Consider the following 24,224-nt stretch of genomic DNA (forward strand, 5'->3'; position numbering starts at 1 on the left):
AGGGACAGTGGATGAGCTCAGAGCAGACAGGTTTTGGTAGAGAGCAGAGAGGATATTAACAGTAGTCAAGTAAATATTGAGTGTAGGTTTCAGTCAAGTCAAGTCCCCGCATCCTGCTGCTCAAGATACCCTGCTGACGAAAGTCAAGCGAGTTAGATATGTTTCAGTGGTAGAGCCAAGTCACTGTGCACTTAAGTTTTTGTAACTGACAGGAGATAAGTCAGATTCATATACATTTTTGAATCACAATAATAATAATAATAATAATAATAATAATAATAATAATAATAATAATAATAATAATACAGATAAAGAAGAAAAACAAAAAAGATAGGGTTTTTTTTTCATTGCATACTAAATAGTAGCTGCAAAATTGGTATTAAAAAAATCCCAGTTGTATTATTTTCCCACATGGTTTGGCCCTAATATTAAGTGTACACACACACACACACACACACACACACACACACACACAAATACACCACTCTGAGTGTTTACATTGATGCAATTGTTTCTAATTGCGCTCCACTTCCTCTGCTTATTCTGTTGTTGTTTCTTGTGTTTTGTTGTTTGTTTTTGAACTTTATTGATTGTACTCTCAACATTGTTATAAATGAGGGCATGCTCTCAATGATATCTCGAGGTTAAATAAAGGTTGAAGAATGAATTCTTCATGTGCACCTTTTGCCTTTGTCTTTCCTCTCCTGCCTTCAGAGCTACGTCCCCTCTAACCACTTCACAGTTACATGTGTATGTACACACTGACAGGGAGTGTTCATGTGTGTGCGTATGCTGACAGATGAGCAAACCATGTGCTTCTTGCACAGATACGGTGGATAAGCTCATGAGATACTTGTAGAGCAAGAGACATGCTTCACACTGAGCATCAGTCTTTGATTGGTTGTTTCAGAGTGTGTGTGACATTGTGTTACCACACTTTACACTCTTTGCTTCCTGTATAACACAGTGAGCTTAAGTGGTACACAGTAGAGACCTTGCCTAGCTATCACACACAGCTCATTTCCTCATTATCTCAAGCATCTGAGAGGTTCATTCACAGTCAACGACAGACTAGGACTTTTGATTGGCCCTCAAACCTTAAGTTCTAATGCCCCTGGCTGAGCAGTCAATTAGCTCTGCCCCACTTGATTAAAAGAAGCTGTGGCACAACATCTGCTGACAGAAATGTCTCTGGAAAAATGCAGTTTGCATGGGTTTAACATAAAAAGCGCTCTGAGCGGTGCCAGTGCTCAAGACATCAGAATTTACATTCACAGCAAACACCATCAGCAGCTAGTTAAAATGGATGCAGACAACCTCCCTGGTACTCTGATCCACCTCTACTATGACTGTCATTATGGGAGAGTTGACTGTCTCATGGGAAAAAGGAATGGAGTCTGCCTTGGAGAGAAAGAAAAAATAATCCAAGCTGGCCTGCTGAGTGCTCACAAGCAGGGTGGAGGGCTCTTACCTTTCTTGTGGAAGTTGGCTGCAGAGGTTACACTGGAACATGCACCCAGCGGGTCCTAAGGTCTCTCTGGATCACAAGCTCCAAGCTGGGGAGGGCTCTCAAAGACCTTGTGGAGGAGGCAGAACAAGGGAGCATTTGGCTCCGGGTCTGAAGAAAGGACAAGGCATGGGAAAAGCAAGGATCCTTGGGCTGGCTGCAGGGGGCAGCTTCCGCTGCTCCACCACTGCGAGATGCTGCGGGATTAAGGGAGCAAAACATTAGTGAAGGGTGGCTCCCAGCTCATGATCCTGCAGCCAGCACAATGGCACTGTCGGAGGTGTGTCATGTAGAACTGCCCAGCAGGTGGACCCAGCTGTGTGTACATCTAATACACATAGAACACACATCTTCACTGGCATGTGTCCAGGATAAGCCTACTGGAGAGCAAGGTCCTGCTTCTCCCTGCAGCTGTGGTTAATAAAGGCCATTAGATGACTGTTTACAGTATAACTTCCATTTCCATGTCTTTTTAAATAGTTCAATCTGAAAAAGTGAAATATTTGACAGTCTGGAACAATTCAGTAATTAGATTCCCAGCAGCTGACATGACAATAAAAGCAGTGTTTATAATGTACAAAAAGCTCAAAAGACCACACCACTGCAGTGTTCAACATGACACAGTGAATCAGTGTCTGTGTTGTGAATCAACAGAAATATACTGAAGGATTTATCAGTTATGTCTCCTAATAGATGTACAGTTGTACCAGTAAGACACGGCTCTGTAGGAGTCTGTGGTGCAACTTGGAATTTATATCATGTTCTGTCATTATACTAACAACCTTCAACAGAAACAATGCAGATGGGCCGTTTATCCTTGCATATAAAGTATGTGAACAGTAGTCAGATGAGGTTGTACAGTCTTCACATTTGTTGTTGAAGCGGAAGGCAGCTGTTTGTTTGGTTTTTTTTTTTTTTACAAAGACAGCAAACAGCCTTATCTTTGTAAGCCATTTTGCAAGTGGAGGAGCCAAAATACTTGATAGTTTGATTTCATGATTACGGGATCTTAGGGCATGCAGTACGTGGAGTTAGTAGGAAATTTTAGAGCACCTTCTGCTGGACCACAAAGACAACCACTTTAATCAGTCTTGTTGCACTGATGGACTACACAATTTAAATTTGAACAGGCCATTGTAGTTGGGTACTTCATTTATTCTCAGTTGCAACCAAAAGTTGGAATTAGTGAAGAAATGAGAGCATCATGTGCAGCAATGTGACGAAATCTACTGCAGACAGGACTAGTTGCAGTTCAACAAAGATATAGAAATCTACTGATTCAACCACTTAGCTACATTTATCTAGTGCCGTGCTGTTGGAGATATTAATTACTGTGATATTTGACAGTTGGTGTTGACGCAGATGTTGGAAATCACAGAAAGCTATCTGAATATTTTGAATTTATAGACTTAATCACTTTGACATTGTGCTGCTTTACGAAAGTCATTTCTAGGTAGAAAACTGGCTGCTGTTTTGAAGTGAGGACATATGTAAATTAAGCAAACTTTTTTTTCTGTTGTCATTTTCAGTCATAGTTGTAACATGTAAAGATAGAGTTAAACAAGGTGGTCCGACCTGTGAGATGCTTCTGCTTTGATTATTTTATGAACTGTGATGCTTTGCTAACGTTGTTGATAAACCAAATCTACAGGTGTTGTACCTGGTATTTAAAAGAAAATTAATGAGATGGTTTTTTTTTTACTGTGGCTCAGGTGAGCAACATACAACTTTAAATGGTGGTATTTTGTATTTATTTGAAATAACCTCTGAGCCCCAAATTCCGCTAGTGGATTTGAAAGGCATGTTTTCTAAAAAATCTGCAAAATCACAGCATTTATCATAGCCTGGAGCTGTAAACACAGAGAAATCAAGTTTCCAATGGCTCTTTAACATGTCATTTTAAGGAGGATTTGCATTTTGCTTAATTCAATGTTTGTTTTCATGATAACTAACGTTGCGGTGTTTAGCAGTTGCATTAGCAAGCATTAGAAGACCTACATTTGGTGTGATTACAAAAAAAATATTCAAGTTCACCCTCCATCCCCCATTGATATGGGGGATGGAGGGTGATTGATGTGGAAAAGCATTTATAGCTTCGGTCGACATGAACAAATGAGTCACACCCCTGCCACCCCTCTCCTCTGATAAATGAAGTATAGGCCCTTATAGGGTCAGGGTCAGGTTTAGGTAGAAGTAATACATATCGACGGGGAAACAGTCTTCCACACAACACCTGCGCAGAAACTTATTATTTACTTCTGTGAAATGGGGCTGCTGCAAAACATATCCTGCAAAAATCAATATCAGTTTAAGTGTACATTTTTGTTCAGTTTAGGTGAGTGTTTTGGAATAAGTGGCTTCAAATCCTCATAGGTAAAGGCTGTCCTACAACAAGGTAAAGCGGTGAGAATATTCAAAATATAGCGTACACTTAAACTGATACTGATTTTTTTTAGGTGACATAAAACTAATCAATAAAGGAAGAGTTGGCTCAGCACCATTTATATGTGGCAGGTTTCTACCCCGAAGTTATTGTAAACAAACTTGCGATTTAAACAGACTCCTGTTTCACTGGTTGTACAATAAAGGAAAACACACAGATAAATGCACAGTTAGAAAGGAGCTGGCCTGTACTAACATGTAGACCTACACAAAGTAGCAAGCCAATAATTAATGATCTGTTATCACTTTTTACTGATACTTATAAATTGCCCTCACAGAAGTATTGTATAAAAGCAATATGTGTCTCCCACTTGTAGTTGTTCCTAATGTGACTTTGTTGTTTCAGAGCCCTGGAGACCAACAAATACAACCACATCACAGCTACATACTACCTACTAGCAGAAAGGATCCTGAGGGAGAAGCAGGAAAAAGAGGTGCAGACCCGCTCCTCCAGCCCCAGCAACATCAAGGCACACTTCAGGTAAAAAAACAAAACCCAGCTGAAGGCCACCTCCCTCGTTCTATGGCTTCTGCACCAACTCTGGAACTAGTAAAGAGTTTAACTAAGAAATATCAGTGCTCATCATCATTACGAGTCATGGTATGAGTCAAGAGGGGGATAATTGACCTTTCTTGCTCGGCTGCTTTACACTGTAGCCTGTCTGGCTCTTCTCGGCAGAGTCCAGGCACAGCTGATTCAGACTGGGTTACATCTCCAAAGGTTTATCTTCCATTGCTGGCTTAACTAGGCCTCCACCTGCTGTGCTCAGGAGAGGTGCAGAAGAGGACATGAGAGAGAGAATAGTTCACAATATGTCATATTTGGGCCTTAGTCTCTGTGACTTTTCATCATGAGTCTATCTCAATGTAATGTTCAACATCCGTCCCATTCACTGATTGACTTCAGTCAGTCACCATAAAGGTAAAAACTAAGAAAATATATCCTAGTTCATCCCTTTAACTGTCCAAGTATTTCCTCTTTGCTTCTCTACTAACCTTGTTTATCTTACAAATGTGATTCTTAAACAGTTGGGACACTAATTAAAGCTTTAATAAAAAACAGAATGCAATGATTTGCAAATCAGACAGACAGATGGATAAACAGGCAGTCATGAATCTTGGTGTTACTGAACTGAAATGAATCTTCAGCCTCCTGTGCACAAGACTGAGTTAAATGTGTTTAAGCGGACCTCAGACTGACCCACATACCAGGGGCTAGATGCATAGACCATGTGAACGCACAAAAACCATGTGTACACCTTTTTCCACACTGACTGGTATTCATAAGGGAGTTAGAATGTGAACACCTTGCACACTTTTCAGAGCAGCGTACACTCAGTTTCAGCTGAGACAGCTGCGGGTCAGATGATAAGAAGGAGATTGAATATAAGTTAAGGGAGCGAAAACAATGTTTTAAGGTTGTTTGTCATCTTAACTGATTGTTTAATATATTTATTTATTTATTTTAGCATACAGTGCATTCTAATTATTTCACGTAGAGCATTTTGTGAAGTTAGTTTCAACATGAGAGCTCTGAATGAGTCATTGATCCTTAATCCTGACATTTAATAATAATGACAATGGATATTTCACCATGACAATGGTGTGCAGAAACATGATGAGTTGGTGGTACATGTTTGTGATCTCCATTCCAGTTTGTCCTTGGGACTTTTTTCGTGGGTCAAATACTTTAATAACCAAACTGAAAAGACTGGTTCATGTTGTGCGTGTATAAGAAGATAAAGATAAAGAAATCAACAAGTACAACAAGGATGGACTGGAAAGCTGCAGAGACCCATCTGAAATTCACCTTATGAATGATTTGCGTGTGAACTACAGTGCATTAGGAGCAGCATGTACATGTGTATTAAATGTATTTTTTATGTATCAATTCACATTTTGTTGATCATTCATTTTTGTTTGTTTTTTAAATTGTTTTCATATTCTTCTATGCATATTCTTCATCATCTGGCTTATTTCTATAGGCAGTCGTGGCCTACCAGAGTGGACATGCACCAGGACATAGAGGACAGCTTGGCAGCATCCTCTATCTCCCATGCTGGGGGCCCCCAGTCCCCAGCCCGCAGTGCAGAAAACCTGCTCAATGGACATCGCTCCAAGGGCATGATGGAGCTGGGCCGACGCACTGAAACAGTGAGTGACTCTCCAGGACTGCAAGCACAGGTACACTCACCTTCATCACACCCAGCGTGCGTTTTTCACCGCTGGAAATATTAAAGGAATGTGGCTCTGTCTGAATGCACTGGATACTTAAAGGAAACTTCAACCATAAAACGACCATTTATAAATCAGATAGTTGTGTCCTGCTACCTTGAAGTAGTGAAGAAAATGTTTTTCTCACAGGCCTCTAGTGGGCAAAGACTCCAAAAACTGAAAATGTTAATCTCTATAAAAATATCAGTGCCTTCAGCCTTTTCTGACAGGAACAAAAAGTGAACCTTGTAAATGCTTTCACTCTCAGATAATTGAGACTTTGATTTTACTGGAGGAGTTGTGTGAGTTTGTACACAAGCTATAAGGTACAAGGTAGATTTATTAGTCATTTTTTAAACGTAGTTTAGAAAAAAATGAAATTAAAATTAGTCCCTAAATCCTGCTACATCTTTTGGCGTCGAAGTAGGAGTTGAGGATTCTCGCAGCTTAGGGAAAGAAGCTGCTCTGTAGTCTGGTGGTTCTGCAGCAGATACTTCTGTATCTTTTTCCAGATGGCAGCAGGGTGAACAGACTGTGCCTGGGGTAGCTGCTGTCTTTCAGTATCCTTTGGGCTCTGTGCAGACACCTCACTTCACCGAGGTCACAGATGCTCTGTAGATGGGAACCAGTGATGTTCTGAGCAGTTTTAATCACCCGCTGTAGAGCTTTCCTGTTCTGGGCCGTGCATGAACCGTGCCTGTTTGTGATGTTTCCAGTCAGTGTGCTTTCTATTGCTCCTCTGTAGAAGTTAACCAGAATCTTGCTCTGGAATTTGGCCTTCCTAAGTTTCCGTAGGAAGTAGAGCCTTTTTACAGATGCTTTCATATATTTTGCTGTCACCTTTACTTTAATTAATCAACAATATTTATGTATTTATTTTTGGATTCTCTATTCATGGTAGAGACAACCCAGCTAGCAATTTTTGGGTCTACAAATGTTCTCAGAAGGTTTAAATGCAACCACTGAATGTTTTAGACACGTTTTCAGTGGTTAAAGTACATGTTAAAGTTTTGTTAATATTACCAGAACATTCTTTTTCAAGTTTGGGCAACATTCTCTATATTCTCTATTCTCTATAAACATAAAAATGTATTTATTTATTTATTTTTATTTTATTGTTTTTATTGTTAATACATCACATTACATTACATTTTCATCTAAAAAAGGTGTGTAAGCTCAGTCCTCAATTACATGTTCTGAATATTGCTTCGAAAATGTTCTTCCTTTGTTGTCATGTAACGTGGGAATGTTTTATAAAAGAACATTCTATGATTCTGTCAACTCTTAACATCACCAAAACATAGTCAGAATATTGGAGTTAAAAAGTTATGTCTTAGTCAGCATTTAACTGTACAGGAACTTTTTGAAATGATAAACATCCTTAAAATGTTGTTTGAACATTTGATTAAAATGATTTTTTTAAAACATTATTGCAACTTGTAGGTAATGTTAGCCAATTTTGTGGGAATATTCCCTGCTAGCTGGGATGCAAGAAAGACAGTTTTCTTCACAAAGTCAAGGTAAAACAACTTGACTAATATATCAGCGATCACTTTGTGTGTCAAGTACTCCTTTAACCCTTTGGAACCTGAGGAAATAAGCTTGATTTCTTTCAAAAACATGAGAAGAAAGCAATTAGCAACTTAAGTAGAAATGGCCTAAAAATTAGCAAGAAATTAATACAAAGTTACAAGGAAATTAGCTGAAAATAAGCACAAAACATACAGCATATAAGCAATAAAAGTAAAAAAACAAAAAGAAACAAGAATACGACCTTTAGAAAGAGCTAAAATGAAATAAATATATATATCTTGTAACATAATTTAAAATATATCATTTTAAGAAGTATAAATATAGTTTTCTGGACATTTTTTTCTTGTTTTTATATCTATTATATCCCCAAAGCTAGTAGTCAAGTAATTTTCTTGTCACCTTTTACACATTTCCTTGCAATTTGCTAGACAATTCTTTCCAAGTTTCTCATCGCCTTTTTCCCATGTTTTCAAAAGAAATCAAATGAACTATTCCAGGTTCAACATGTTTGAATTCTTGTTACAGGTGACTGAATGCAACAAAACAAAACTGATGCAGATCCAGGTTCTAGTGACTTTATGAATGAATGCATGTGGCTGCTCTTTTTTTATTCCCATCTGACTGCAGGGAGCCTGTGCTGCTACCTCGGGCCCTGCTCCAGGGTCTGCCTCTGGGACTGTCAGGGCCACACCATCCACCTCAGCTGCAGCCAAGCAGAGAACCTGTCTGTTCAGGTCTGACTCAAATGGATTGTTTTTATTGTGTGTTTGTTTTTATGAAATCATCCAATGTCACTGTCTGAAAAAGGAGTTAGTACATGAAGACTTATGTAAATAACGGTGATATTGATAGCTTTGTAGTGCTGTGGTTGGCACCAAAATGATAATCATGATAATTTATTACAATTATTCATTGACTTTAGAGACAAAATATTTTCACTGTACTTTCACATTTAAATGAGAAGCATTGCTTTTGCTTTGGCATCAAAATAAGACTGGTCCTTATTCACAGTGCATCTCTAAAAAACAAAATGTAAACAAATTTGTACCAAAACCTTTTACCCAGAATTAAATCAACAGAGCACTGCTTTCATTTTCTCTTACCCCTGAACTCAGTGCATCCCCTAAAGCAAAATATTAATGAGATTGGATCTACAATAAAAGCTAACTTAAGATAAATACGGCATCACAGAATGCAACCAAAAAAAAAACAGTGTTTACTGGACTCATATCTTTGACCAAATGTGACTGCATGGATTATTCAGATTTTTGAGATTGGGTGTTTTACAGCAGAGAAGAGGTAGAAATGAACTTTCAATCAGGAAGTGCTCCTCAGTTAGCCTCTGCACACCTTAATGTCCAACAATCACAAGTACACAAAAGGGACATCTCCAACCGTGAGACCGACCCAACTCACGGAGCAAAAAAAAGTGTCACATGAGCAAACATACAGAGAACATTAACACAGAACAGAGCATGATGGGCAATGCCTGAATGACCCTGCACACATCTAAACACACTCCAAAACACAGTCCCCAAAGCAATGCTGGGAAAGCCCTACCTACACATCCCCAACACACTACAATACGTTGATGCGCTTACAGTGTTGCTGTAAAGGGTGTCTGAGTTTATTCATTGAGGACATGTTAGTGACATTATTTCAAACAAACAATGGTGATCTGTTTTAAGGGACTAGATCTCAACCTTCTACTGTACTATCCTCTCTGCACTTTAGCTGCAACATTCAGAAAAGTTTTTCAAAGGCCATCACAGAAGGGTGTGCACGAAGTAGCATGACAACTCCCCAAAATGGAGGCTGGGTTTTAGTTTGGGAATAGGGATGTCCCGATTCCAGTCTCAAAGATTGGAATCTGGGCTGATCAGGGCCATAACTGATTATGATCGCATATATTGACAGGGTCCCAGCAGATCCTAAAGAAGTCGTAAAGTGTTCAATATTTAAGGTCTAAAAATGTCTTTAAAAGTCTGGAATTGTAGGAGGGAGTTATTAAATGAATAAGTGTGTGATATGAATAAAGTCATGTGACACCATCAATGGTAACTTCACTTGAAATCAGAGTGGTCCTGCAGGGTGCAGCCATGTGATCCGTCTCTCCCCTGGTCAATTAAGTCACACCATCCATGTCTCCTGTTTTTGCAGGGTAGAGGAGGATGAAGAGGAGGAGGAGGAGCAGGACCCGTCTCCCCTTCCAACCCAGGTGATTCTGAGGCGTAAGCCCCCCTCCATCACTAACCGCCTTACCTCCAGGAAGAGCGCCCCAGTGCTCAACCAGATCTTTGAGGAGGAAGGGGAGTCAGATGATGACTTTGAGATGGACGAGGGACTGCCGCCCAAACTCAGCCGTCTCAAGATGAACATGGCCGGGAATGCTGCTAATCTGGGCTCGGGCACAGGCTCCTCCTCATCCCCGGGGGGTACGCAAAAGCGCTACCACAGACGCAAGAGCCAGGGGAGGGGGTCGTCATGTTCGAGCTCTGAGACCAGCGATGACGACTCCGAGAGCCACCGGAGGCGTCTGGATAAAGACTCAGGTTTCAGTTACGGCTGGAACAGAAGGGACAGCAGCGAGGGGCCCCCCGGCAGCTCAGGGGGCAACGGGGGAGGCAGCAGCTCAGGGCAAAGTAAACCTCCTGGAGAGGGAGGGGGAACCTCTGGTCCTGACAGGGGGAGTCCTCCTGGAGGAGGTGGTAACGGAGGAGGGGGAGATGGTGGCAGTGGAGGAGGGGGTGGAGGAGGAGGAGGAGGAGGGGGTAATAAAGGAGAAGACAGCCCCTCCAGTTGTTGTAACAACAGTAGCACTACACACCCCTCCCTCAGCTACAGCTCACGCTTGTCCCGCACAGCAAGCCGCAGCAGCGAGCTGATGGAAAGTCTGAAGCTGATGAGTCTGTGCCTCAGCTCCCAGCTGCAGCAGCACCGTGGGGGGCGGGGGGGAGGAGGAGGAGGGGGGGGGTTCATTATTGACCCTGGTAGCCTCTCAGGAGAGAGCATGAAGATCCAGGAGAAATCAGCCTGGAAGATGTGCATTGGCTCCACTGGGTGCCTGGACACGGTCACCCTACCCACCACCACTGCCCTGCCTCGCTCTTACACTGCGCACCACCACCGCAAGACAGCGCAGCATGGCCCCCCAGGCCTGCAGGTGGGGCCAGGTGGCAGGGTGGTCCACAGCAACCTGAGCACTTTGAAAAACGGAGTGCTTCAACTACCTCTGTGTGAGAAGACCATCTCTGTGAACATCCAGCGGGGAGGAGGCTCAAGAGACAGCTTGCTCTGCACCTCGGCTCCCGCCAGCTGCTGCCAGGTCATCTGAAGCTCCGCCTTTCAGTCCCTCTGCGCGCTGGTTGAGTTTCATCCCCTGACTGTCGCGGTGAGCTGGCTCACATCAGCTCACCATCAACACACCTGCCTTCTGCTGCTGTCCTCAACTTGTTTTTAACATGTATCAGTCTCTCTTTTAATCCTTGTTTTGTGTCCCACAGATGCCCCCTAGATAAGTGGAACTGATGTTTTTACAATTTAAAAGGATAGTTGTGATGAAGTGGGGCTGAATGAGGCACTTCTCAATAGTAAGTGTATCACTAACAGTTGATGTCATTCAGCATGCTCCCTGTTCAGAGAAGCAGACAGGATTAAAGCCATGGAAGCTCAGCTCTGTGATGCTGTGGACAGGGGTTTGCAGCAAAATGTATTTTTACTGTTTGAAAAAAAGTTCTGCTTAAAAATATGGACAATATTTTCTCTGTTTTACCTAAACGTCAGTCAGCCCTTTGCTTTGGCGCCATATTTTCTCAACCACAGAACCAACTGTGCCTGCACTTTATTACACTGCAGGTCAGGAGTGGAGTTAGAAAATGCTATCACACAATCCGACTGAAATAAAACTTCACTTTTCTAAAGATATCAACGATAGTGCTTGTTTTTATTATTCAGGGCTGTTCATGGCAGCTGTGGCCAGTTACACTGAATATAAACATGAACACTCCACCTGACAGACTTTGCAGTGAACATTTCTCTCAGCAGGGTTACATAAAAGCACTGCAAATGACAGAGAGACATATGCTGAAGAGCACACAACCCTAAATGCCCAGCTATGAAAAAATAATTCATAACTACAAATAAATGAAAGGACTCAACAAACAGCCAGGAAAGTTGGAGCACTGGCATCATCTTTCATATCCTGACACAGTGTTGTCACAAACTCATGGCAGCAGCTCTCTTTGTCTGTGTGCTCATTCTTAGCTTTCTGTAACTACAGAAACTTCCCCCTCTCTGTCTTTCTCAGCCCATTCAGTCTTCCTCTGCAGAAGTCCTTCTCTGTGTCTTCCAGTTTACAAGGTATCCTTTTGTCTCTATGGTGAACAGCATTTAGTTAAAGCCAACCAAAATGCTGGTAACATCCATTAGTGCCTGTCTGATGGCAAGGTACAGTGGTAAAAATATTCTAAATATAGCATCCATTTAAATTAATATTGATTTTTTTCATGCAGGTCTTAATTGGCTAAAATAGGTTTTGCTGCTGACCTCCATCCACCTGTCTGCTTCTCCAAACAGGGAGCGTGTCAAGTGACATCCGCTGCAGGTAATACACTGACCATAGATGCTTACCTCATACAGCCCACTTCAAAAATATCCCAGAACAATATGCTGTTTTGAGACCATATGAAAATGATGAAGGTTTGATGGTTACTGGACATGGTATGGAAAACATAACAGTAAAAGTACTGTACAGTAGCTGTACTGTGAAGAGAAAAAAATGTCAGCAAGAAAAGTCATTTTATGTAATGTTATGAGCATAACGTCAATATTTTGGGGGAAAAAGGTCAATATAAGAACAAAATAGTAATTTATAAATTATAAAATTATAAAGTTAATTTTAAAAAGAGCATAATTTTACAGAACATTTTTAACTTGGTCACAATTGTACCAAAAAACATATATTGAGGCTAAGTTGTACAACACGAATTCCAAAAAAAGGTTGGATGCTGTGTAAAACATTAATAAAAACAGAATTCTGATTTGTCAGTCCCCTTTGACCTATATTAGCACCACCTGCACTACAACTGTATGCTCTGCTACCAGCACGTGATCAAAACCAACATGCTTAACAGCCACCTGTCTAATGTCTATACCCTAACATGTTGGATATGATGGTCATCATGAAATCATGAAAAGAAAATGAATGCATTGATTTGTGAATCTCTTTTGACCTATATTCAGTTGAATACAATCCAAAGACAATATATTTTGTGTTCAAATTGATACACTTTATTGTTTTTCGTAAATAAACACTTCTGAACTTGATGCCTGCAACATGTTCCAAAAAGGTGGGACAGGAACATGTTCACCACTTTGAAAGTGAAATGTTTTCCCATTCATGCTTGATATGTGACTTCAGTTGTTTAACAGTTGTCGGGCTTTGCTCTTCATAATGCTCAACACAGTGGGAGTCAGGTTTGGACTGCAGCAGGTCAGTCTAGTAGCTGCACTATTTTACTATGAAGCCACGCTGTTGGAACATGTGCATAATGAAGAAGATGGATTTTTTCACCTGTGAGTATCCTTGCTTGTCAACAACTTCCCCTTTCGAACCCACTTATGATTCTTTCACCTGTTATCAATTAACCTGCTGATGTGTGGAATGTTTCAAACAGGCCTTTTAAGAGCATTCCACAACTTTCTCAGTCTTTTGTTGCTCCTTTTCCAACTTTTTTGGAAAGTGATGCTGGCCAGAAATTCAGAATGAGTGTACATATACAAATAAAACAATATAGTTCATCAGTCTGAGCATTAAATATATTGTCTTTGTACTGTATTCAACTGAATATGGGTATAAAAAAAAGTCTGCAACTTGTTACTTGTTTGTGTTTTGTACAGTTTCCCAACTGTTTTTGGAATCAGTGTTGTAATTTCACAATAAGGATTGTAATAGTTTGTAGCTGGCAGCTAACTCCATGCTTATACAGAGAACAGAAACACTCCTGCCCTCCTTCCATCTTCACTCAACATTAGCCGTCAGCAGCTTTATGGTGTGGATTTTATCTTTATAAATCCATGCAGGAACCTTTGTTTTACCTGAAGAGAAAAGGTTTTAATTTTGACTCCATATTGCACTCAGACAATCTGTTTTATGTTTTTGAAATTATTTCTTCTAGAATGAATCCATATGATGTGTCAAAACCCCTTTAAACATGGACAGAGGCTCTTTATAGAGGCAACAGAGTTTTACTTTAACAAATGAGACCCCAAGACTTGTGTGTGTGTGCATGCGCATGTGTGCGTGCGCACACACTTCTCTGTAGCAAGATAATGAAATGTTACTGCTGACCATTTATTTAAAATGAAGTATTGGTATTGTTTTATTCATAATTTAATGTGTTACTGGTAGAGAACATTAGCTGTGTCTGACTCAAGTAATGTGTCCTGGTTTGGCCTCTGCTGACTTCTTTTAGTACCACCAGCACCCACATGTCACCCATAGCTGACTGTACATGTGGGTGCAGTGTGTTGACTCATGTACATACAGTATGTTGAATAGTAAAGTTTATTTTTAAAACGTGTAAACTTTTTGGAGCGATATGCTGTTGATAACATAGGTGTAAAGTGTCATTGGTTAGAAGAAGAGTGTGTGGTGCAGGTAAACCTGTGCTTTAAAGAGCTGGCCAACAAATGAAAGACAGGAAATGGGGAAATTCTTTAAGGGCATTGGCAATAAGCTATCCGGTGTGTTGCAGCTATCTGTACAGAAACATTTTCATTAGTTTAATTTTCTAAAAGTCCAAACTTGTGCAGCCTTAAAACGGCCGACAAACAGGAAAGCTATGTTTGAAATATTTCTTTCTCTCTTTGTTTGTTGTATTAGTTTTATTTTTCAAAGCAGATGTAAATAAAGTTGTAAATAAGGTGCTCTTTCTCTTTATCTAGAACAGCAGAGTGAACCCTTTGGTGCATAGCTGTACAGTAATCTAGCCTTATGATAATTAGTAATAGTGTATGGGTGTCTCAGCTAAAGGTAAAGCCTATTCATACTGTCAGGTCTGTTTGACTGTTGTCTTACTCAGTTGTATCCAGGTGAATGATGTGCATGTGTTTCAGTGTTTGACATTCAATGACAGAGAGAGAATCAGCTACAGAAACGTTACTGGACCAAAAAGCAGCAGAAGAAGAAGAAAAAGATGCAAAAAAAGAGTTGGAACTGACAGAAATATTCAATGTATTATTCTGTAGTTGATATCTGTTGTCAGAAGTTACATATAGCTATGGTAATATCCAAAAAATAAAATGTGGAATCAGTCTCATACATGGGGTCTTTGTTTGATTTTTTTTTTTGATTATTCTTCATGACACAAGAGACATATCACCACTGCCAAAAGTTGTAAAAGTGCTTATTTATACAAACAACATTTACCGAGTAACATTATCAGTAATGCAACACTCATTAAATTAGATCCTAATCAAATTACAATTGATCACAAATCCAAATGTTGGTGATTACAAAGGAGTGACATCTTGCCAGATCCCTTTAAGAGAGTGGCGTCATCTCTGTTTGCTCCAGTGGACCGTTTTTTTACAGCAATGTCAAAACTTGGAGCATCTCAATAGTTCCTGGAAGTAGCATTAATTGCTAGTGACGCAATGGAGTTGCAGCAATGAAGACCATTTGTGATGGGCTGTAACAGGGTATGACGTCTAAAGAATTGTTGTTTATATATCTTAGATAAATTAATGTGCATTAAAGCATGATATTGGATTATCTGCTGCTAAATTTGTAGATTTATGAAGCAATAACAGATATACTAACAGAGTACGCTAACGTTAATACATTGTACTATATATACGAAACATATATCATTAGCTGCTAACAGCCTGTTAATTTAAAATGTCCTGCTCTTGAGTAATTTCATCTAACATTAAGGACTTAAAGGGGAGAAAAGGCTTGTGTGATTTATTTTACAGCTGAGTGTGAGTTACATGTCAGCTTTGTTAAAGATAACATGGTGCTTGATAGCAGAGTGCTATTTTATGATACATAAGTATTGATATGAATTAAGATTGCATTTTTTTACATACTTTTTATTGAACAATTTGAACACTATATTACAAACATAGTGCGATTTCCTTGCCATTTAATACATTTTAAGGAAAAAGGAAGAGTATTTTGGTCGTTGTAACGTGCGTAGGCGAATACGAGCTCTTTTATCATTCCATATGAATTTAGTGGTCAGGGACTGTAGTTCATCAAAGTATTTAGGTGGTGGAGGCATAGGGATCATAGAGAACAGGAAATTTAGTTGGCTTAGTACATTCATTTTCAGTATCGCAATTCTGCCTTGCAGTGACATCTTGAGATCAGACCAACTCTGAATGTGCGATACAATCTGTGTTTCAAGTTTATTGTATTTTGCCTGTGATATATCTGAGAAATTGTTCACAATTATGCCTAGATATGTAAATGCGGATTTATGCCATTGAATATGTTGAATGACTGGTAAATTGAGGTGTTTTGCAGGGGCATTTAAAGAAATGAGGAGGGATTTGTCCCAATTAATTTTATAACCAGAAAATAGTTTGAACCACCTGAAGACTTTAAATATTTGAGGTAGAGACTCAGAAATCTTGGTAAAAAAAAAAGTAATACATCATCCACGTAAAGCAAATTTTTTTTGTGTGTACCTTGTATACTAATGGGTGAGACGTGCGGGTCTAATCTAATTGTCTGGGCTAGCGATTCGAGTGACAAAGCAAAAAGGAGTGGGGACAGTGGGCAGCGTTGCCGAGTTCCACGTTGCAGAGGGAATGTTTAGACAAAATGTTATTTGTTTGTACGACTTGTGACGGCCTCCCTAATCTGTGCCTCTCTCCTCAGCTTCTTCTTTGCTGCAGCCCCAGAGTAGTTGGGCCGTCTAAATGGCTGGCCACACCTATAGGCGGGGCCTACCTCTATAAAAGGGCTGCTGGAGTCATTCTGTTCTCTCTCTCTGGTGGTTGAGCAGCTGACGCCACATGGCCGACATGGTTTAGTTTAGTTTGTTATGTTCTTTGTTTGTTGCGCGCGCACACACACACACACACACACACACACACACACCTCATTCCACCTCACACACTGGTCTACTGATATGCACCTTATTTTCCTTTTAATTATGTTTAGTTAAATAAACATCTCCTTATTCCCTGGCAAACTTTGTGTGGACTCTTTGTTGCAAACCAGTGAGCCAGGTTTGTAACAGACTGCACAAGGATTGGTGTACAGTGTTTTGATCATTGATATACATTTTTTGCCACATCCGAAATTCTCCAACACCTGCCATAAACATATCTAGCTCACTCGATCAAAGGCTTTTAGTGCATCCAAGCTGAATATAGCTGTGGGGTGTTTATCCAATTCTGATGGAAGGTGATTCATGAAGGTGTCGGACATTGTCTGATGCAAGTCTCCCCTTTAAAAAACCTGTTTGGTCACAATGGATTCATTCACCAACACATGGCTCCAGTCTTCTGACTAACACTTTGGCAAACAGCTTCAGTTGTGTTGTGATAAGTGATGTCAGTCCGTAACTGCCGCATCTCAAAGGTGGTTTATCTTTCTTAAGCAGGACTGATATGAGAGATGTATCTTGGTCACGATGGAAGGAGCCAGTGTCTAAAGCATAGCTAAAAGAATTTAAAAGCAATGGCCCAACCATATCCCACAATTCCAAAAACAACTCTGGAGGCAGCCCATGGAGGCCAGGCGATTTCCCTTTTTGCATCGATCTCAGTGCCTCTTTAAGTTCTAAAAGAGTCAGTGGTGTTTCAAGGGATTCCGCATCATTGTCAGTCAGTGATGGTTATTTAAGTTCTGACAGATACAATGTAAGGGCAGCCAAGTCCGGAACAGGGTCCGCCGTATAGAGATGGGAATAAAATTCTGCAAAAGTATTATTTATTTCACCTGGGTCATAGGTGACAGATCCAGATGATGTTTGGATTGCACTGATAGTGGAAAAGGATTCATTTTGTTTCAATCTGGCTGCTAAAAGCTTGCTTGATCTTTCGCTCTTGTCATAATATATGAGTCTCGTACGATGAATTATAAACTCAGCTTTAGCCTTGAACAAATTATTCAATTCAAATTTCAGGGTCGAAAGAGCTGAATGGTTTTGCTCAGAAAACCGCTGTTTTAGGTCAGATTCCAAAGTTCGTATCTCATCTTTTAATTGCATAACCCTGCGCCTCTTGGTCGTCTTCAAGTGGAAGGCAAATGACAAGGCTTCTCCCCTTATAAAGCATTTACTTGTTGAGGCTGCCATCTCTGAGTTTATTTCTAAAAATACTTTAAGATTATTTCTCTGGTTTTTTTTTCTTCAAAAAATGCATTCTGGAGTAATGTTATATTGAAACGCCCTCTCTGTGTATGTTTACTGTGTGTCCGTAGGAAGTTATATAACACAGGAGCATGGCCTGGTATTACAATAGGGAGGATATCGGTGGAATTGATACAGAATTGCAGCTAATTTATTTTCATTTTTCCTGCACACCTAAACTGTTAACATAAGCATAAAGGGGCAAGCCAGCCTTTATGAGGGTAGAACATTCTGCTTATTACTGCTGAACCAACACATACATCTCCTGATATTCACAACCCATCTAACTGGGTTTTTATCCATAATCCACCTGTTCTAAAGACTGTTGTTCCTGTCTGATAGTAGTGTGTATGAAGACTATTGTTGAGTTTTATCCCTGGATTGCCAGTATATTCCTTCTGACCAAAGACAAATCAGATGTTGCAAGATACCATCAGCTAATGGACACACCCCTTGTTTTACAGAGTGGTCCTTTAAGTTGAATCTGTGCTTTGCCTACCATTTAGCCATTCATGGCTTCATCCAGACATGACTATGAGTTGTCTTATCTTATGCCTAGACAAATGCTACCACCCATCATGCAGGACAGAACAGAATTGTGGGATCTTCACCAAGAATTTACATGGCAAAGGATGGATCAATGTCAGATCTGGGAGCTGTCAGTGACTATGAATTATTCCCAAATCAAGAAGAGCAGTACCTGGAGCAGATTAATTTTCTCTGTACACAAAAAGACATCTTCCACATTAGCTGCTTTTACATCCAACTTTATGCATAGTAAGACCAAAGGGACTAAGGGTATTGAAATTTTAACAAATATGGATGACATCAGCACCTCCAGGCCTGATCCCAGCCTTTAGCTGCACCTTCTGCTGGTATATGGTCATCAGCTCCTACGATGAACTCACCATACCAATAATAACAATATGGTCCATAACCAACATGATCGGTACCAACATGCTCAATAGCCACTTAATCCTGAGTGTCTAAACCATGACATGTTAGAGATGATTGCATCTTCCTATGTCCCCAAACCTAAACAACAAATAGTAGATTTTGTTAGAGCATTCGAAGTTTCCCAGTGCATCCCAAGTAGCTGAACAATACATACATGACCTTACTCCCTATGCAAGTGCCACATAGCCCCAACAGTTAGTTAAAAGTAAACTCAGTGCCCCCTTGCACTCATCACCCCCAAAAAATGTGATGGTCAAGCCTTTCAAGACTTCACCCAGGCTGCTGCCAGTCTAGCAGGGATGCTTACCTGTGTGGAAGGAGTAGCAGAGAGAGTGAGCTTCATTCTGGCCCCCATATGAACAGACTACTTGCTAAACTTCAAGGTACAAGGTACAAGGTAGATTTATTGTCATTTTCTGAAAAGTGGTTTAAGAAGAAATGAAACTGCAGTTGATCCTAAATCCTGCTACATCTTTTTAGCATCGAAGGAGGAGTTGAAGAGTCTCGCAGCCTGGGGAAAGAAGCTGCTCTGTAGTCTGGTAGTTTTGCAGTGGATACTTCTGTATCTTTTTCCAGATGCCAGCAGGGTGAACAGACTGTGGCTGGGGGTCTTTCAGTATCCTTTAGGCTCTGTGCAGACACCTCACTTCACAGAGGTCACAGATGCTCTGTAGATGGAAACTAGTGATGTTCTGGGCAGTTTTAATCATCTGCTGTAGAGCCTTTCTGTCCTGGGCTATGCACAAACCATGCTAGTTCATGATGTTTCCAGTCAGTATGCTTTCTATTGCTCCTCTGTAGAAGTTAACCAGGATCGTGCTCTGGAATTTAGCCTTCCTAAGTTTCTGCAGGAAGTAGAGCCTTTTCTGTGCTTTTTTAACCTGGGTGGTGATGTGTGATGACCAAGATAGGTTCTCAGTGATAATAATTCCAAGGAACCTATAGCTGTTCACCTGCTCCACCTCAGCTCTGCTGATGTAGACAGGGTTCTGTGTCTTCTGTGTTCTTTCTAAAATCAAAAATCAACTCCTTGGTTTTACTGACATTGAGCAGTGGGTTGTTCTTGGTGCACCACTTGACAAGATTTTTGATTTCCCCCAGTATGAATTCTTATTGTTTTTTGTAATACGACCAAAGATGGTGGTGTCACAGGGGGTGGAACCCCTGTTTTAGTTTTACTTTCTTTACCTGGTTCAGTTGGGGAGCAATCTGCTCAATCAACATGCAGATTATCAATGTGATGTGCAAAATGTACAATTTATTAAAAACTAAGCCAGTAAATAATCAAAAACTATTAAAAGGGCTCCAGTTAAAAGTCTCTTTTAAAACCACTGTCCATCAAGCCCACTTTGAAGGTCTGTCCACTTCCTTGCTCCGAGCGAGGCTGGGTGCAGGGGGAGGCAGGTGAAGGAGAGGAGAGGGAGAGGTGAGGTGAAGCACACTTCACCCCTTCATGTGTCCCACTGAGCCGCCTCTCACGTCTCTCTCTCCTTTGGGTGCTGATCGGCTGCCGAGTCACTGCCATTGTCGGGGGTCACCAGGTCCCTCACTGACGTGCTTCCCCGTCTCTCACCACTGGCCGCTGTCTGCACCTCCTTTGTCGCCAGCTGCAGCTTCGCTCTCATGGTCCATTCACTGTCGGCTGCACACCGTCTCTCTTGCCGTATTTTAGCCACTCTCCTCATGCTCTTTTCATTTTCAGCCTTCTGCGCCTGTCGTCCTCTCTTATACATACGCTCACCTCTGCACACCTGTGCTTATTCAGGATCACCAAGAAAAAGCCCACACTACCAATATGTGCAAGACTGTCGCTCTCTCTCCCCAGAGTGGAAGGTGTAAGCAGTTAGTAATTAGAGGGCACACAGAGGAGGAAGGGAGAGAAGGCAGAGTCACACCAACACACACACAGTCACACACACCCTGTGATAGTGTTAACAGGAGGGGGCTGAGCACACAGCCCTGGGGGGCTCCGATGTTGAGCACTACTATAGAGGAGGTGTGACTGCCATTTCGAACTCTCTGGGGTCTGCATGTGAGGAAGTCCAGTAATTAGTTGCAGAGTATTGTACTAAACCCAGAGTGTTAAGTTTTCCAATCAGCTTCATGGGAGAGATTGTGTTGAATGCTGAGCTGAAGTCAACAAACAGCATCCTGATGTAACTGTTCTTATTCTCCAGGTGAGTGAAGACTGAGTGAAAAGCAGTAGATATGGCATCCTCTGTGGATCTGTTGGTTCTGAAAGTGGTATGAGCCACAGGGTGGTAGTCATTAAGACTAGACACAGCAGACTTTTTGGGTACAGGAACGACGATGGCTGTCTTGAGGAGTCAGTCATATCAGTTATAACATAAACAAGCTGATCAACACGTTTTTAGTACATGTCCAGGAATGTTGTCAGGGCCAGCAGACCTGTTTATATTCACTCTCAGTAGGAGTTTTCTCACATCTGCTATGGTCACTGAGAGTGGCTGGTCCTCTGGAGGCGGAGTAGACTTTTCAGCTGAGTCCTTATTGAGGAGGTCAAAGTGAGCGTAAAATGTGTTCAGCTCGTCTGGCAACGTGGCCTCACATTTGATGGGGGTGTTCCTGCTTTTGTAGCCTGTGATATTTTGAATCGCCTGCCACATATCTTTAGTGCTGTTGGTGTTGAGGTCTTTCTCCAGTCTCTGCTGATGTCTCCTCTAAGCCTCCTTGATGCCAGCTCTCAGTCATGCTCTGGCAATAATGTATGCCTCCTTGGCTTGGCTTGGCTTGGCTTGGCTTGGCTTAGCTTGGCAAGGCAAGGCAGCTTATTTGTATAGCACATTTCACACACAGGGCAATTCAAAGTGCAAATCAACTAAATTATAAAAACATAATAAAAGATACAGATTTACAATAAAAGAGAAAGAGATAAAATATACAAGGTAAAATCAATTACTAAATGATAAAAAAAAAAAAAGCAGACAAGAGGTGCCAAGATAAGAAGATCATTTAAAATGATTTAAAATCAAGTTTAAGAATCACGGGGTCATTCAGCAGGTGGAGTAGGCAGTGTAAAAAAAAAAGGAAAGGAATCTGGGCCTGTCGAACCTCATCTGGGAGGTTATTCCAGGTTTGTGCTGCATGATAACAAAATGCTGCTTCACCATGTTTAGTTCTGACTCTTGAGATGCTAAGTAGGCTGGCCCCTGATGTTCTGAGGGTCCTTGAAGGTTCATATGACACAAGTCAAGTCAAGTCAAGTCAGTTACATATTTATAGAGCCCATTATCTTGCCTCAGAGGGATTTACAGTGTATGACATCCCTCTGCCCTTAGACCCTCACATCACCTAAGGAAAAACTCCCGAAAAAGAACAAGCATGCCAGAGATATATTTTGGCGCTGAGCCACAGATTGATTTATAGACAAGCAGCGACATTTTAAAATCAATTTTCTGAGTGACAGGTAGCCAGTGTAAGGATTTTAGAACTGGAGTAATGTGGTCATATTTCCTAGTTTTTGTCAGGACTCTCACAGCAGCATTCTGAATAAGCTGAAGTTGCTGAACAGCTTGTTTTAAAAGGGCTACAAACAGACCGTTGCAGTAATCTAACCTACTGGAAATAAAGCTGTGGGTGAGCCTATCCATGTCTTACTGTGACATTATTCCTCAGACTCTGGCAAAGTTTTTGAAATGATAGTAGGCAGATGAAGTTACTGATTTGAAGTGACTGTGGAAATTTAAATAAGAGTCCATGATAACCCCAAGGTTTCTTGCTTGACTCTGAGTTATGAGAGAGAGGGATTTAAGGTGAGAGCGAACACTCTGCCTTTCTTTCCATGGCCCAAAGACGATGTTGGTCTTATCTCTATTGATTAGATAAAGTTTTGATGCATCCAATCACTGATTTGCTCAATAGAGTGACACAATGTTCTGCAGCTTCATAATCTTGAAAGTGATATGTATATTTGCGTGCCATCTGCATAATTGTGGTAGGCTACTTTGTTATTTTGCATAATTGGCCTAATAGAAGCATATATGTGATAGTCATCTTCTCTGACTTACAGTTTCCAATTGAGACAAGTACTTCCTGTCATGAAGATATTACTTGAACCATTTAAGGACAGTGTCAGACAGTCCAATCCAGTTTTCTAGTCTTTCTAATAAAATTGTGTGGTCCACTGTGTCAAACTTAGATCCAGTAGCACTAAAACAGAGACTTTGTCGGAATCAGTGTTAAGGTGGATGTTATGTAATACCTTTATGAGTCTCAGTGCTGTGATGGGACCGAAAACCTGACTGAAAGTTATCATAGCAATTGTTAAGTTTTAAGAAGTTGCTAAGTTGCTAGTGGACAACTTTTTCAATAACTTTTCTGAAAAAATGGTAAGTTTAAAATAGGCCGGTAGTTGTTGAGTACAGTGGCACCCAGGCTGCTCTTCTTGATGACTGCGGTTTTCAAAGCAACTATAAGAGTGAGTTGTTTTACCAGACTGCTCAGAACAGTTTTAAGGAAGCTAGTGGGTAAAACATCAAGGCAACAGGTGGAGGAAGTGAGACGGGAGATAATTTCTGATGGCTTTAAATTGTTCCACACTTAGCAAGTTACCTTGTGAAGCCTGCACGGATGGCTCATTATTCTTTGGCATTGAAGAGTTAATTGCAAGTCTGATGCCTTGAACCTTGCTATTAAAAACATCTGCAAACTCATTTGCTGGTGGAAACAAGTTCTGCAGATATTGGAACAGGAGGGTTAGTTAATCTGTCCTTTGTAGCAAATAACACACGTGAATTGTTACTGTTTCTGTTGATGATCTCAGAGAAAAATGACTACCTTGCACTTCTCAAGGTCAAATTACAATTGTGTAAATTTTCTTTATAGATTTCAAAATGAAGGTGACGCTTTGACTTACCATTTTCGTTCTGCTTTCCGGCACTCCCTTTTCTGGACCGTCACAGAAGGAGTGTTTCTCCACGGTGCCTTCAGCCTTTGACTGATTAATTTATCCTTAATAGGAGCAATGGTGTCAATTACATTTGCAATTTCAGAAGTGCAGGGGTGCGAGAGATCATCAACATGGTTTGAGATTGTGTCAGTTTCAAATTGAATGGCTTCCATGAAAAGTGTTCTGGTATTCTCACTGAAGTATCTTTTTTCAATATTTGTTGATCTGTGGACAGTTAAAGAGTTACTGACAGATCAAAAAATACACAGAAATGATCTAACAGAGCAACATCCAG

General features: G+C 40.7%; 1 protein-coding gene across 1 annotated transcript in view; it reads left to right on the top strand.

Annotated features, from left to right (window-relative positions):
- Positions 1-15,017, top strand: part of snrka (SNF related kinase a) — a 59,450-nt gene extending 44,433 nt beyond the window's left edge. Inside the window, exons 5-8 of the mRNA XM_042489467.2 lie at positions 4,296-4,430; positions 5,935-6,133; positions 8,324-8,430; positions 9,857-15,017. Coding sequence (XP_042345401.2) covers positions 4,296-4,430; positions 5,935-6,133; positions 8,324-8,430; positions 9,857-11,030 — 1,615 coding nt within the window. The 3' untranslated portion in view covers positions 11,031-15,017. The remainder of the gene's footprint in view (positions 1-4,295; positions 4,431-5,934; positions 6,134-8,323; positions 8,431-9,856) is intronic.
- The last annotated feature ends 9,207 nt before the right edge of the window (positions 15,018-24,224 follow it).

The sequence above is a fragment of the Plectropomus leopardus genome, chromosome 11 (assembly GCF_026936395.1).
Source record: "Plectropomus leopardus strain MGB_pleo_1.0 chromosome 11, ASM2693639v1, whole genome shotgun sequence".
NCBI classification, from domain to species: Eukaryota; Metazoa; Chordata; class Actinopteri; order Perciformes; family Serranidae; genus Plectropomus; species Plectropomus leopardus.